At 43.3% G+C, this 15,764-nt stretch overlaps 1 protein-coding gene across 1 annotated transcript in view; it reads right to left on the reverse strand.

Moving 5' to 3' along the window:
* The window catches only part of TIMM21 (translocase of inner mitochondrial membrane 21), a 28,006-nt gene that overhangs the window by 5,591 nt on the left and 6,651 nt on the right, over positions 1-15,764 (reverse strand). Inside the window, exons 2-3 of the mRNA XM_073590004.1 lie at positions 3,862-3,924; positions 3,674-3,771 (exon numbers count right to left, since the gene is read on the reverse strand). Of these exons, the coding sequence (XP_073446105.1) occupies positions 3,674-3,771; positions 3,862-3,924 (161 nt within the window). The remainder of the gene's footprint in view (positions 1-3,673; positions 3,772-3,861; positions 3,925-15,764) is intronic.

Below are 15,764 nucleotides of genomic sequence, written 5' to 3' on the forward strand. Positions count from 1 at the left end.
GTAATTGGGACTAGGCATTCTTACCTACTTGGATACTGCTGTCTTATGTTATTTCCTAATACCATATCCTTGATGGTGAAAATCTATATATAAACGCCTTATCGTGTCTGTAACCGAAATCGCGGCCCGCTGACCGGTCGCGGCCGCCAGGCGCAGCTGTTAGTAACCGTAAGCTACGCCTGCCGCTGATTGGTCGTGGCCGCCAGGCCGCGACCAATCAGCGGCAGGTGCAGGCCTTAATCTGTAAAAAAGAGAATTAAAATAAATAAAAGTTATTCTCACCTTCCGACGGCCTCCTGTCTTCTTTCCACGCACCCGGCCTCGCGTTCCCAATAATGCTTTGCGGCTTAGACCGCTGATGACGTCAGTCTCGCGAGAGCAAGAAAGAAGACTGACGTCATCAGCGGTCTAAGCCGCAAAGCATTACTGGGAACGCAAGGCCGGGCGCATGGAAAGAAGACAGGTGGCCGTCGGAAGGCGAGAATAACTTTTTTTTTTTTTTTATTTTTTAATATTTTTGCACAGGGCCGCGGCAGTGATTGGTCGCGGCTACACGGAAAGCGGGGTGAGGGGACCATGCATACCAGGAAAGGGGGGTGAGGGGACCATGCATACCAGGATTGGGGGGGGGGGGGGGGGGGTGAGGGAACCATGCATACCAGGATTGGGGGGGTGAGGGAACCATGCATACCAGGATTGGGGGTGAGGGTGTGAAGTGTTAAAACTAAAATGAGAGCTGAAGTTTCACTTCTCCATTTTTCTTGAAGGTTTCATTTCTCCGTTTTTGTTGCTGTAAGATAAATTTTGTAATTATTGTAGGTAAAAGTTCAAACTGTCATGAAACCAGACTGTTACCATCAGGTGCAAGATAAGGGAGGCGGGGGTGTAGAACTCTGAAGAATATGCCATTATATTGCTTTCTATGCTATATGGATACGGACATATATGTAGTTTCCGGTTTTCTTGCAATATTATTGGCTTATAAAGTGAAATGATGTTATTGGTAGTTGAGAACTTTGCATAATTAAGCAAAATATTATAAAAGAAGTGACTAAAATAAAGGGGCTTAGTGATCTGTCTTGATCCTCCCGTACAGAGACCCCCGTCTCCGTGTGGTCATTTGAGTTGCTAGCAATACTCTGTGGAATAATTTGGAAATCACTGGATCAACCGTGAAGGGTTAATTTAGCCCTCCCTAAATAGCTACCCCGACAAGGGGACCATGCATACCAGGATTGGGGGGGGTGAGAGGACCATGCATACCAGGACTGGGGGGTGAGGGGACCATGCATACCCCAAAAAGGAGGGTAAAAGGACCATGCATACCAGGATTGGGGGGGTGAGGACCATGCATTCCAGGATTGGGGGGTCAGGGGACCATGCATTCCAGGATAGGGGGTTGAGTGGTAGCATGCATATCAGGATTGGGGGTGAGAGAACCATACATATCAGGATTTGGGGGTGCATTATTATTAAATCTTCAAAAATAAACTGCATATATATTCTAGAAGACCCGTTGCGTTAGAATCGGGCCACCATCTAGTATGTCATAATATAATATATATATATATATATATATATATATATATATACACACACACACACACACACACACACACACACACACACAGTGCGGTAGCGCTTTCATGCCAGCAGGGGATCACTCGCTTGGCAGCGAATAAAACACACCCGACACCGGGTTTTCATAAAGCCATCACATAGTCCATGCGGTTTATTCCTCCATCATAAACCCACAGCAGCAATATACAACAGCTTAGCGTCCATTACAGAGCTTCACTCTGGTTATCCTGTACTCACACAGGTTATGCACATGTCCATGGCGCAGGCTCTTCAGCCTCAGCGTTATCTCACCCGTCAGGGTTCCTCATGCGGCTTCACCATCGCACAAGTTCGTTCCCTCCAGGGAACTCTCCGGCACACATCGCCATTGCTCACAGCCACCTCTCATGCTGTGAGCCAGGAAACAACTCTCCTTGCGGGACCTTCCGCTCTGGACCAAACAGGTCCCTGCATTCACCTCATGTGACCTACCCTGGCCACCATATATGGTCCGTAGCCACGCCCACCGGGTCACTTGGCTATGACCTCATCACAGGTCTTTCACACACTCAGTCTTTTACTATAGTGTACTAAACACACCCCCTGGGTGGGTTTGTAGGTAACTAGGCTCACCCATCTCCCTAATTACCTGGAGACTTCTCCCTGACATATTGACACAGCACTTCGCAGTATCACTGCTGCTCAACACACGCATCAGTCTCCATCTCAAGGCCACCCACCTTGAGATACATAACGGTCCTTCCATACTCTGCCACTCCTCTCTCTTGGGACATCCACACAGCGCCCCCTAGCGGACACAGTGGTCATTACACAACATATATATATATATATATATATATATATATATATCTCGCATCTATCTTTATCGCCCTTGGAGTTACCTTGCCTAGGCACATATTTGGTTGCATTGAGTTCATGTTCTATCAATGCATTCCCTTATACCGGTAACTTTTGATTTTTTTTATCTGATTTTTGAAGGATTTTGAGGTTGCTATTATGCTGGTATTTACCTACCTCACCAGTTCAAATGTATAGATTATGGTATTAGCCATGTATCTTATAACATGTGGCATGCAGATGTAAGGCACTGTATGTCGATTTAGCTATATATTTACCCTTGGTTTCCTTAGCAACTGTACCATTCAGGCAGAGTTTTTTTGAGATGTTTTGAGGTGTCCCCATTGCATTTTTGCTTTTTTATGTATTGTTTTACATGCTTTTTAATAAGTGTTATAATAAAGTATTGCTTTTATTAATATTGGGATCTCTTCTCCTTCCTATATATACACATATGGGATTAGTTGTTTCATAATTCTGGCCATTCAATATTCAAAACGGACACTAAAAAAGCTCAACTTTTGACTCAGCTTGTTCTTTTCTACGGTCCTGGTCCTTGTTACCGAATACCTGGCCAAAGTCACCAGCAATGCTGAAAAGGAAGTGTAGAAGAAAAAAAAAAAGTTCATACTTTCATTTTTTTCATTTTTAGACTACGTCTGGAAGTTGAAGTGAAAGACGAAGTCTGGGGTCATGGTAGAGGACCATCTACTGGCAATCAAATGTAACCCCAAGAGTGCTCGGGGAGTGAATGTAATGTGACCTGTTGTACATATCCAAAAATAGTGTACAGAAAATTACTCGCCCTGCAAAAAAAAAAAAAACAAAACAAAAAAACACAAGACCTATACAGCTCCAACAACAGTAAAACGGCAACACCAAAACAACGGTAAACAGTACAACATCTAAAAGCAATGGTGAAGTTATGTCGTCCCAAATGCATTACTGAATAAAATCAAAGTTAAAAAAAAAAAAAAGTGCTGGCTGTTCCACTACACCACTGAGGCCAGTGATTGGCTGCAGGGGTCACATAGGTAGTTGGAGAACATTAGTGCTACAGGATGGACTGATGGGAAGATTTATTATGCTTTGCTTATATAGTGCTATCTTATTTCACAGTGCTTTACATACATTATCATCATTCAGCGTGGAAGGGGATTTTTCAGGTAAATAATATACGGTATGTCTCATTTTCTTTTCACTCCATTATCCAAATTTTAATAAGTTAGAAACTCCCTTTAGGAGTTGTGCTCACCTCAGGGTGGATTCGGCACTTCTCAAAAGCATTACCATATATTTTACTTGGACTTGAAGAAGAAAACAGTTCCTTTACCACCACATATAAAAGTCCTCCTGCACAATGACAAAAAACGGTTAATGAAAATGCAGACACAATAATAGCTACAGAGAGGAAGGAAAAAAAAAAAAAAGGAGTCTTCCCACCTGTAATCCCCGCTCCGATCAGCGCCACAATCAAATAGGTAAAGTCTGCTCCGGCTCGCGTCACTGTAAGAAATGACAGGACAGCAGCCATCAGAATCCATCTGTGATATGGGAACTGCTCTCCGGGGCTTCCTCAGCACATGCCTACAAACACTTATGTCCCATAGTTGGTGACGGGATTACACAGATTTTAACCCCTTTACTCCCAAGAGTGGTCTGCACGTTAATGCCAAGGCCAATTTTTACAATTCTGACCACTGTCCCTTTATGAGGTAATAACTCTGGAACGTTTCCATGGATCCTGGTGATTCTGACATTGTTTTCTCGTGACATATTGTACTTCATGAGAGTGGTAAAATTTCTTTGATATAACTTGCATTTATTTGTGAAAAAAAAAACCAGAAAATTGGCGAAAATTTCGTAATTTTCAAGCCTTTAAATCACAGAGATATGGCACACAAAATACTTAATAAGTAACATTTCCCACATGTTTACTTTACATCAGCACAATTTTGGAGCCAATCTTTTTTTTTGTTAGGAAGTTATAAGGGTTAAAATTTGACCAGCGATTTCTCTTTTTTGCAACACCATTTTATTTTTACGGACCACATCACATTTGAAGTCACTTTGAGGGGTCTATATGATAGAAAATACCCAAAAGTGACACCATTCTAAAAACTGCACCCCTCGAGGTGCTCAAAACCACATTCAAGAAGTTTATTAACCCTTCAAGTGCGTCACAGGAATTTTTGGAATGTATAAAAAAAAAATGAACATTTAACTTTTTTTTCCACAAAAAAAATACTTCAGGTCCAATTTTTTTTTATTTTCCCAAGGGTAACAGGAGAAATTGGACCCCAAAAGTTATTGTGCAATTTCTCCTGAGTACGCTGATACCCCATATATGGTCGTAAAACACTGTTTGGGTGCACGGCAGAGCTCGGAAGGGAAGGAGCACCATTTGACTTTTTCAACGCAAAATTGGCTGGAATGGAGATTGCACAGGTACCACATGTGGCTTGTGTGCCTATGGTGTGTGGCCCGCGGCAGTCTGCTAGCTTAGTGCATTAGCACCAGGTCTTGCAAACATCTATGAACAAAAGCTTTCCAGATGGTGACATTTGTGAATAGCCCCACACAGACCAGCAGATTTGGCCTTGGGGGGCGGGGGGGGTTACAGATAAATTAAGTATAGCAATCTGGAGTGTCGATGGTTTACCCTGTTGGAGGAGGCATTTTATGCTGGACGTGATAGTGTGGTGGGAGTGCTTGATGAAAGAATACCAAATAGGGGTCAGGTGGGAATTCCTGGATGTCTCACACGGTCTCAGTGTGACTTTTGGTTGTCATTATACAGTTAATGGGGCTTTGGGTATGGCTACTTTGATGGGGAAAGGGAGAGAGGACTGGTTATGGTTCATTGAGACTACCATGTTGCATGTATGTTGTAGTATATGTTTTTTTTCGGTGGACCGTGTGTCAGTGTAAAACCCTAGGAGACATCTGTTTTTTTACCAGTATCATGGATGAAAAGGGCCATTACAAGTTTATAGGTCTGTGAAAAACACGTACAGCACATGAAAGGCATCAGTGAACAGTCCATATTTAAAGGGGTTTTCCAATGAACAAAAGTTCATTGTAATCAATAGATCGGGGAATAATAATACCGTAATTTCCACAATTGGATGTGTTTAACCCCTTAACGACCAGGGGTATTTTTGGTTTTGCATTTTCATTTTTCCCGCCACTTCTTTCCCGAGCCATAACTTTTTTATTTTTCCATCTATATGGCCATGTGAGGGCTTATTTTTTGCAGGACGAGTTGTACTTTTAAATGACACCATTGGTATTACCATGTTGTGTACTCGAAAACGGGAAAAAAATTCTAAGTGCGGTGAAATTGCAAAAAAAAGTGCAATCTCACACTTGTTTTTTGCTAGGTTCACTAGATGCTAAATCTGACCAGCCATTATGATTCTCCAGGTCATTACGAGTTCATAGACACCAAACATGTCTATGTCCTCTTTTATCTAAGTGGTGAAAAAAAATTCCAAAGTTTGCTAAAAAAAAAATAAAAAAAAAATTGCTCAATTTTCTGAGACCCGTAGCGTCTCCATTTTTCATGATCTTGGGTCGGGTGAGGGCTTATTTTTTCCGTGCCGGGCTGACGTTTTTAATGATACCACTTTTGTGCAGATACGTTCTTTTGATCGCCCGTTATTGCATTTAAATGCAATGTCTTGGCGACCAAAAAAACGTAATTCTGGTGTTTTGAATAACTCTGGTTGTCCAGGCAACATGACGCCGACCCCCGATCACGTGACGGGGATCGGTGATGACGTCATTTCCGGCCCGGCGGCCGGAAATGCTATTTAAATGCCTGCTGTCAGCGTTGACAGCGGGATTTAACTAGTTAATAGGCGCGGGAGGATGGCGATTCCGCTCGCGCCTATTGCGGGCACATGTCAGCTGTTTATAACAGCTGACATGTCCCGGCTTTGAGCCCTCATCAAAGCAGGGGAGATGTCTGATGACGGTCTGTGTCTGTGTCATTGGACATTAAGGGGTTAAATAAAATGCTCCTGTGCTGAGATAATCTTATAAATATGCCCCTGCTGTGTACTGTGTAATGGCTGTGTCTGACCATACAGGGCTTAAGGGTTTTTACACATAGCGGCGATATCGCTAGCAATATCGCTAAAACGTCACCGATTTTGTGTCGTTATAGTGATATCGCTAACGATATCGCTATGTGTGATACTTACCTCCGACCGGCTCCCCCGCTGTCCATCGCTGATCGCGCGAGATTGGGCGGCTCCATTTCTCGTCGTCAGCTTCCTGCTGTGTGAGACGAGCGACGCGTGGACGCGGACGGGAGGACGTCAGGATCGCTGTGTGTGAAAGGTGAGTATCGTGCGCTGCGTCGCTGCTGCATCGCTGTGAGATCTTTCTGTATTAAAGCTCACTAGCGATCATTTAGCGATGCACCAGCGATCCTGACCGGGTCGGATTGCTGGTCGGATCGCTGGCGCATCGCTAAATGTAAAAGGGCCTTTAGTCTGATCATACATCTCGTGGTTGGTGGGGACACTATGCAGACATGATAGCATGGGATACAAAATGATTCTTTGATGTAAAAGATGGTTTAAAAAACAGGCTGTGTTTTACTTCACAAAGAATCAGTTGTGATCCCCTGCTGTAATGTCTGTATCCTCTCTTTTGCTTCCCCCCTGCCTAGAGCTGTGGTATATACAAATCATGCTCCTGTATGGTCAGACACAGCATTACACAGTACAAAGCAGGGGCACATTTACAAGATTATCTCAGCACAGGAACATTTTTTTTTTTAAAAGGCATCTGACTGTGGAAATTATTTTTCCAATATCTATTGATTAAAACAGGGCTGTGGAGTCGGTGCTCATTTTGGTGGAGTCGGTATAAAATGGACCGACTCCTAAAATATATAATAAATTGGGTACAGTAGTTCAATGCAGAATATGCTGAATATTTTTTCATAGGAATTTGGGAAAGTTATGAAATGTCCTATAAATGACTGTTCTATTCCTGATCTAAGGCTACATTCACACACAGCGTTTTTCCTGCGTTTTTTGAGGATACGTTTTTCAGTTGCAAAAGCAGATCAGCTTTTTAAAAAAACGCATCACCTGAAAGGTTTTTGAGCTCATAGATGTTTTCAATAGCAAAAGCAGATTAGAAATCTGCTCTATCTATCCATTTATCCATATCTGTCTATCCATATCTTATCTGTACCAAAAAGAATGAAAGCCGGATAGCACACAGACTAACACTCCTTTTTTTTGTAGCACCAGTCAGGTACACCTCATAGCTGCCCAAAAGGACGCCCAGGACAGGCATTGCTCGTCTTCAGTAACATCAACTGATAGTTGGAATAAATAGACTGCATTCATCACCACATCTTCTTAAGGTGCAGGCTTTATTTTCAAGTGTAGGGGTGTGAAGTATGAGGTTCTGCAGCAGCTGAGGTGTGCAGTATGAAATTCTGCGAAACAGTATGAGATTCTGCCCCCCCCCCTAGGTTTGATCCTGACTACGCCCATAGTGTGAATGTAGCCTAAGGATCTAGGCTTTATCTTAGCCGAGATAAGTCATAGTGTGTGTGTATATTATATATATATATATATATATATATATATATATATATATATATATATATATATACACATACACAGTACAGACCAAACGTTTGGGCACACCTTCTCAATCAAAGCGTTTTCTTTATTTTCATGACTATGAAAATTGTAGATTCACTCTGAAGGCATCAACACTATGGATTAACACATGTGGAATTATATAATTAACAAAAAAGTGTGAAACAACTGAAAATACTGTATGTCTTATATTCTAGGTTCTTCAAAGTAGCCACCTTTTGCTTTGATTTCTGCTTTGCACACTCTTGGCATTCTCTTGATGAGCTTCAAGAGGTAGTCACCGAAAATGGTTTTCACTTCACAGGTGTTCCCTGTCAGGTTTAATAAGTGGGATTTCTTGCCTTATAAATGAGGTTGGGACCATCAGTTGTGTTGTGCAGAAGTCTGGTGGATACACAGGTGATAGTCCTACTGAATAGACTGTTAGAATTTGTATTATGGCAAGAAAAAAGCAGCTAAGTAAAGAAAAACGAGTGGCCATCATTACTTTAAGAAATGAAGGTTAGTCAATCTGAAAAATTGGGAAAACTTTGAAAGTGTCCCCAAGTGCATTGGCAAAAACCATCAAGCGCTACAAAGCAACTGGCTCACATGAGGACCGCCCCAGGAAAGGAAGACCAAGAGTCACCTCTGCTGCGGAGGATAAGTTCATCAGCCTCAGAAATCGCAGGTTAACAGCAGCTCAGAATAGAGACCAGGTCAATGCCACACAGAGTTCTAGCAGCAGACATCTCTACAACTGTTAAGAGGAGACTTTGTGCAGCAGGCCTTCATGGCAAAATAGCTGCTAGGAAACCACTGCTAAGGACAGGCAACAAGCAGAAGAGACTTGTTTGGGCTAGAGAACACAAGGAATGGACATTAGACCAGTGGAAATCTGTGCTTTGGTCTGATGAGTCCAAATTTGAGATCTTTGGTTCCAACCACCATGTCTTTGTGCGACGCAGAAAAGGTGAACGGATGGACTCTACATGCCTGGTTCCCACCGTGAAGCATGGATGAGGAGGTGTGATGGTCTGGGGGTGCTTTGCTGGTGACACTGTTGGGGATTTATTCAAAATTGAAGGCATACTGAACCAGCATGGCTACCACAGCATCTTGCAGCGGCATGCTATTCCATCCGGTTTGTGTTTAGTTGGACCATCATTTATTTTTCAACAGGACAATGGCCTCAAACACACCTCCAGGCTGTGTAAGGGCTATTTGACCAAGAACGAGAGTGATGGGGTGCTACGCCAGATGACCTGGCCTCCACAGTCACCAGACCTGAACCCAATCGAGATGGTTTGGGGTGAGCTGGACCGCAGAGTGAAGGCAAAAGGGCCAACAAGTGCTAAGCATCTCTGGGAGCTCCTTCAAGACTGTTGGAAGACCATTTCTGGTGACTACCACTTGAAGCTCATCAAGAGAATGCCAAGAGTGTGCAAAGCAGTAATCAAAGCAAAAGGTGGCAACTTTGAAGAATCTAGAATATAAGACATATTTTCAGTTGTTTCACACTTTAATTATATAATTCCACATGTGTTAATTCATTGTTTTGATGCCTTCAGAATGAATCTACAATTTTCATAGTCATGAAAATAAAGAAAACTCTTTGAATGAGAAGGTGTGTCCAAACTTTGGTCTGTACCGTATACATGTACATGTATATAGTGTATTACATATTTACAATTTATTAGTTTTTTGTGTTCTAAAGTTGTATTCCAATAAATAGATATTATGTTCTATCTAAATATCTTGATAATTGGATCATAGAAATGATTAAATGTCTGATGTTCACATTGTACTACAATAAATTTTTCACTTAAATATAAGCAATATATGTGGGAGTCGAAGTCGTGGAGTCAGAGTTGGAGTCGGTGTAAGGGAAATTGAGGAGTCGGAGTCGCAGGTTTGGCTTACCGACTCCACAGCCCTGGATTAAAATCAACTTTTGTTTGTGGCACAATCCCTTTACGACCTTATATTCATACGTCCAGGTCGCCTAGTACTTATCGATCTTGGACATATGGTTATATCCTTGGTGATTTTGCGCACACAGAGACTGTATGCACGCAACAGCCACGAGATGTCAGCTGATACCCTGCTCTAAGTGCTAGAAGCAATGCACGCACCGGCACTTTAAGCCCCTAAATGCTGCGACCACAGCATTTCGCGAGCAGGCAGAAGGAACAAGGCACCTCTGCTCGGTGGTGTAGGGGGCTCTGGCGACATTTTCTAAAAGCCCGGAGCCCCCCACACTTCCACTGCATCGATGCTGTGGCCTTCGGGAAAATGGCCACCGGAGGCGGCGCATGCGCAGACAGATCTTGGCAACAAATTTGCTTATTCTGCCTCCCAAAAATCAGAATAGAAAGTAATCAAATGTCATGAGCCCAAAAATGGTACCAATAAAAACATCAAATCATCCCACAAAAAATAAACCATCACATGACTGTCAGACAATATATGTAAAAATTATAACTCAAAATATAGTGATGCAAAAATTCATCTTTGACAAAAAAAAATAAAAATATATATTTCTGGTATTGCTGTAGTCACACCGACCTAAAGAATAAAGTCAACTAATCAATTATTACGCACGAGGAACGGAGTTAAAAAATAAAAACAATTCTTCCCCTACTGCTGATTTTTTAATTCTGCCTCCCAAAGATCGCTGTGCAGCTCGGCTCACATATATCCTGCGCTCTCTGCTGAGAGCTTACACCGGGGTTTCCGTGTTGTTTTCTGAAATACGTGATTCAGGCGGAAGATCCCCTACAATGAGGCAGATGGAGGCACTGTGGACGCAGTCTGGCCTATGATCCGACAATGTCCATCTTTTTATTAGAAGTTCATAAAGATGCCGTTGACCACAGTTTTGTGCACCTCTGAAAAAAAGCACACCGCTGAACAGAGGCCAGAATGAGTCCAGAGTAAATCTGCTGCCTCATTATAGTGAATGGATCCCTCGGGGGTTTCATCTCAATTACGTCAATCAGAGATTTAAAGTGAAACCCCAAAGTAAGTGCTCAACGTTTAGCAGTGGATAAATGTGATACCAAATGTTATGTAAAACATTCACAATAAAAGCAAGTCCCCACTCAGGTCAGTTATCTGTGAATGGAAATATAGGGGGCTTCCACGTTACAGTTTGCACAAAGGCTCTGGAAAAGTGAAATGGCCTTCACCCCCACAAAAGAAATTCAGCAAATTCTCCGCTCCCAAATTGATGCCCTCTCCCTTCTGAGCCCCAATGTGTCTAAATCACAATTGGTGTCCACGTTTGGCATTTCTATAGTGATAAGAGCCCATTGTATAGAAAATTCTGAGCTCCAGGATGCCTCCTGTATAACAGCACTGCTTAGCCATGTGGCGAGACTCGGGAGGGATGGAGCTCCATTTGCCAATAGTGCTTTGTCCCTCCAGAGTCTTGCAGTTTGGCTAGGCAGCACTATACAGCCACATATGGATTATTTCTACATTGAGCAGAAATTGTGGGACAAAGTTTGGTGCCATTTTTACCCATTTCCCAGTGTGAAAATGTAAAATCTGAGGCTAAATTTTTGGTGATAAAAATGTAATTATTCTTTTCTTCATTGCCCAATGGTATAAAATTCTGTGACACACCTGTGGTGTCAATATGATCACTGCACCCCTAGGTGAATTCATTGAAAGGTGTAGTTTGTACAGTTGGTTCACCTATGGAGGGAGGGGATGTTCTGCTGTTCTGGCACCTTAGGGGATCTGCCAGAGTGACATGGCACCCTCAAACCAGTCGAGCAAAATCTGAACTTCAATATGGTGCTTCTTCCCTTCTAAGATTTGCACTGTGTCTCAAAAGTAGTTTCTGACCATATCTGGGGTATCAGCATACTCTGGAGAAATTGCACAACACATTTGGAAGTCCATTTTCTCCTATCCTTGAAAAAAAATTAAAAATTGGGGCTAAAATAAAATTTTTGTGGGAAAATTAAATTTTTACAGTTCTACGTTATAAACTTCTGTGAAGCAGCTGGGAGTTCAAGGTGCTCATCACACATCTAGATAAGTTCCTTGAGGGATCTAGTTTCCAAAATGGTGTCACTTGTAGGGTTTTGTGGCACATAAGGGGCTTTCCAAAAACGACATGACATCCGCTAATTAACCCAGCAAATTTTGCATTCAAGAAGTAAAATAGCACTTCTTCCCTTCCAAGCCCTGCTGTGCGTCCAAAGAGTAGTTTTCCCCCACATATGCGGTACTGGCGTACTCAGGAGAAATTACACAACAAATTGAATGGTGCAATTTCTCCTTTTACCCTTTATAACATCCTAATAAAAAATTATGTTTCAAAAACTATGCTGATGTAAAGTCGACATTTGGGGAATGGTATTTATTAACTTTTTTGTGTGACATAACTCTCTGATTTAAAGGTAGAAAAAAATAAAAGTTTGAAAATTACAAAAATGTTGCCAAATTTCCACAAACAAAAGCAAGTCATATAGAAGAAATGTTACCACTATCATAAAGTACAATATATCACAAAAAAACTCAGAATCAGTGGGATCTGTTGAAGCATTCTAGAGTTATTACTACATAAAAGGTCACTGGCCAGAATTGTAAAATTTAGCCTTGTCGTGAAGGTGCAAACAGACTTGGGAAGGGGGGAGAGTGTAACGGGGTTAACATTGCAAAGAATGGGAGGTTTATCATTTATTTACCCATGCAAGAAAAATACTGATGACACCAACCCCATTTTATTTTTGCGTATATGAAAAATCCCTATGTGTGAAAGGTTGGGAGATCATAGTTCTAAAGTACTGGCTCATAAAGATTGGGAGGGTGCAATTTCATACTTCTATTACATGGATTTAAACCACATTGCATTTTCATGAAGATTTTACTGCAATCGCAGCAAAACCACAGGGCGATTTCAATGTGCAATGATCCCTATGTAAGGGGGACGACCAAACTGTGGGTACCTGGTTGCCGGAACTATTGAGGCTACATCCCCTGTTGCCTGGGGGAAGCTTTAGCGAGGCAGACCTTCCTCCTGACCGAGGGGGTCGGAGAATAAAAGGGAAAAGTGAGTGCAGCGGCGTTTGGCGCAAACAGAGGACAGCGTGCAGTCAGGCGACCGGCGTGCTCCGCTTCCCCTTCCCACTGCGTATCGGCGTTGCAACAGGGCCCCCCCGTCTGCAGACGGACCGCTGCCAGAAGAGAAGCCGGGCGTGCTGCAGCAATCGAGAGAGACTGCTGTGCTCAGGGAAGCAGAAGCCGCGTGTTCAGCAGCAGCCACGGAGTGCTCCGTCCTGGAAGCATCAGCATTGTGCAGGCCAGCGTCCGCCGTCTCCTGCCGCCAGCAGTGGGGACTAGAGAGGGAGAACATGCAGTGTGTGCCCGGTGACTACAGAGAGAGGTGCAGTGTGCAAGTGACTATAGAGAACAAGGTGCCAAACGCTTTGGGCCCGTAAGTACAGCGTACGTGTCACATTAGAGGGACCGGGTACGGGACTGACACTGGTGCCCTGAGTTTTGCCAGTTTATATTTCCTGAGCCACGTTGGGCTTGTACAGGACTGTGGCCCGCACCCTTGTCAGCCACTGCAGCATATGGACTAGGCTCAGTGGAAGGTACCGGAGACCGACCGCTGCCACCAGAAGACGAGGCATTGTTGCCCACAGGACCCCATTGGAAAAGACACCACGTCAACCGTTGCTGGCGCTATTGACTTCACAGCAGGAGTCAGTCTGAGGATCTTCTGACACAAGTACTTCACCAGAACCGCCGTTACCCGATTCATTGTTCCTGAACTCTGCACATCCTTTTGCAATTAGACTGTTTATTCCCGTTTAACCCTTTACGTCCCTGCGTAGAGTATTCCCTGTTCATTAAAAAGTGTTAAGCCTTGCTTTGCCACCTGTCTGTCACTGCATCCCGCGATCTGTTTACACCTACAGCGGAAGTGTGTGCAGGAACTGTTATGGCTGAAGGCCTGCGCACAGGCCACAGAGTCACTTATGTGCAGGCCTTGTGAGCAGTGGGGCTTTCCTTGGCGAGCAGGATCATTGGCTCGGCTATCCAAAAGGAACGGTCTCTTTATGATCCCAGATATACGTGCACAAACAGGAGAACACTATTTAGGGTAAAATTACAGAGCCACAATGCAATTGAGACCCCCACCCACTTGTTGCAAGCCAAAGACAGAGTGATTGTGGGGGTTACATTCGCATCGGCAGGCAGACTGTCATTTTTCCTCAACTGAGATCCATTAATAAAGTGCAAGTGGCTCTAAGTGAAGTGCTGGAGAGCGAGTAGAGTGTGTGCTGCCGAGTAGAAAAATATTCAGAATTGAGAGTCCTCAGTGGTTGATACCTTTTAATGGCTAACTGAAAAGATGGTAACACATTGCAAGCTTTCGAGGTTACTCAGGTCTCTTCATCAGGCATAGACTCATAGACTGAGTCTATGCCTGATGAAGAGACCTGAGTAGTCTCGAAAGGTTGCAATGTGTTACCATCTTTTCAGTTAGCCATTAAAAGGTATCAACCACTGAGGACTCTCAATTCTGAATATTTTTCTATCTACTGGCTAACACGGTACAAAGATATACATCTTTTCTGTATTAATATGTATGTAGTTATTTCTGGGGTCCATATTTCCTTAAAGCGTCATTTCCACTATATTAAGTTACTAGCTGAAGAGCCCGGAGTTGTCTGGGCATAGTAACCAACTGTGGTTAGTTGTAACAAATGATAATGATTATATTGCACATAAAAACCGTGCATCTAATCATATCCTGTGTGATACTGACTGCTGAGCCGTGTATCTAATCCTATCCTGTGTGATACTGACTGCTGAGCTGTGTATCTAATCCTATCCTGTGTGATACTGACTGCTGAGCCGTGTATCTAATCCTATCCTGTGTGATACTGACTGCTGAGCCGTGTATCTAATACTACTCTGTGTGATACTGTGTGCTGAGCTGCGTATCTAATCCTATCCTGTGTGATACTGACTGCTGAGCCGTGTATCTAATACTACTCTGTGTGATACTGTGTGCTGAGCTGCGTATCTAATCCTATCCTGTGTGATACTGACTGCTGAGCTGTGTATCTAATCCTATTCTGTGTGATACTGACTGCTGAGCCGTGTATCTAATCATATCCTGTGTGATACTGGGCTCCCCCTGCAGTCTGTGTCAGAGGGTGGTCTGTGTTGGCATGGTAATAAATTGTGTCATTTCCATCTTTACAGGACGATAACACCATAGAAATGATAAGAATAATAGGCCTCAGTTACCACAACTGTCTACAAAGAAAACTGTTGCTTACAGCAACCAATCACAGCTCATTTTTCATCTTTTAACCCCTTAACGACCGCCAATATGCCTTTTAACGGCGGTAATTAAGGCCACTTAAGCCACAGCGCTGTTAATTCACGGCGCTGTGGAGAAAATAAATAGCGCCCCCCCAGTGTCGGATTTTTTCCGGGGTCTCGGCTGCCGGGGGTAGCCGAGACCCCAGAGAACATGATTCTGGTCGGTTTTTAATGACCCCGCTTTTGCGATCGCTGTTATTAACCCTATAACGGCGATAGCAAAAAAAAAAGCCGCGATTTTGCATTTAATTTCTCTTTCCTCTGATGTGATCGCACATCAGAGGAGAAATAGGGTCCCCGATCCCCCCCTGTACCTCTCGGTGGTCCTGGATTCCCTCCCGGTGGTCCTGTGTCCCGCCGGCGTCCTCTGGT

Source organism: Dendrobates tinctorius, unplaced genomic scaffold, assembly GCF_039654945.1.
Source record: "Dendrobates tinctorius isolate UK_male_01 unplaced genomic scaffold, ASM3965494v1 ptg000115l, whole genome shotgun sequence".
Lineage (NCBI taxonomy): Eukaryota > Metazoa > Chordata > Amphibia > Anura > Dendrobatidae > Dendrobates > Dendrobates tinctorius.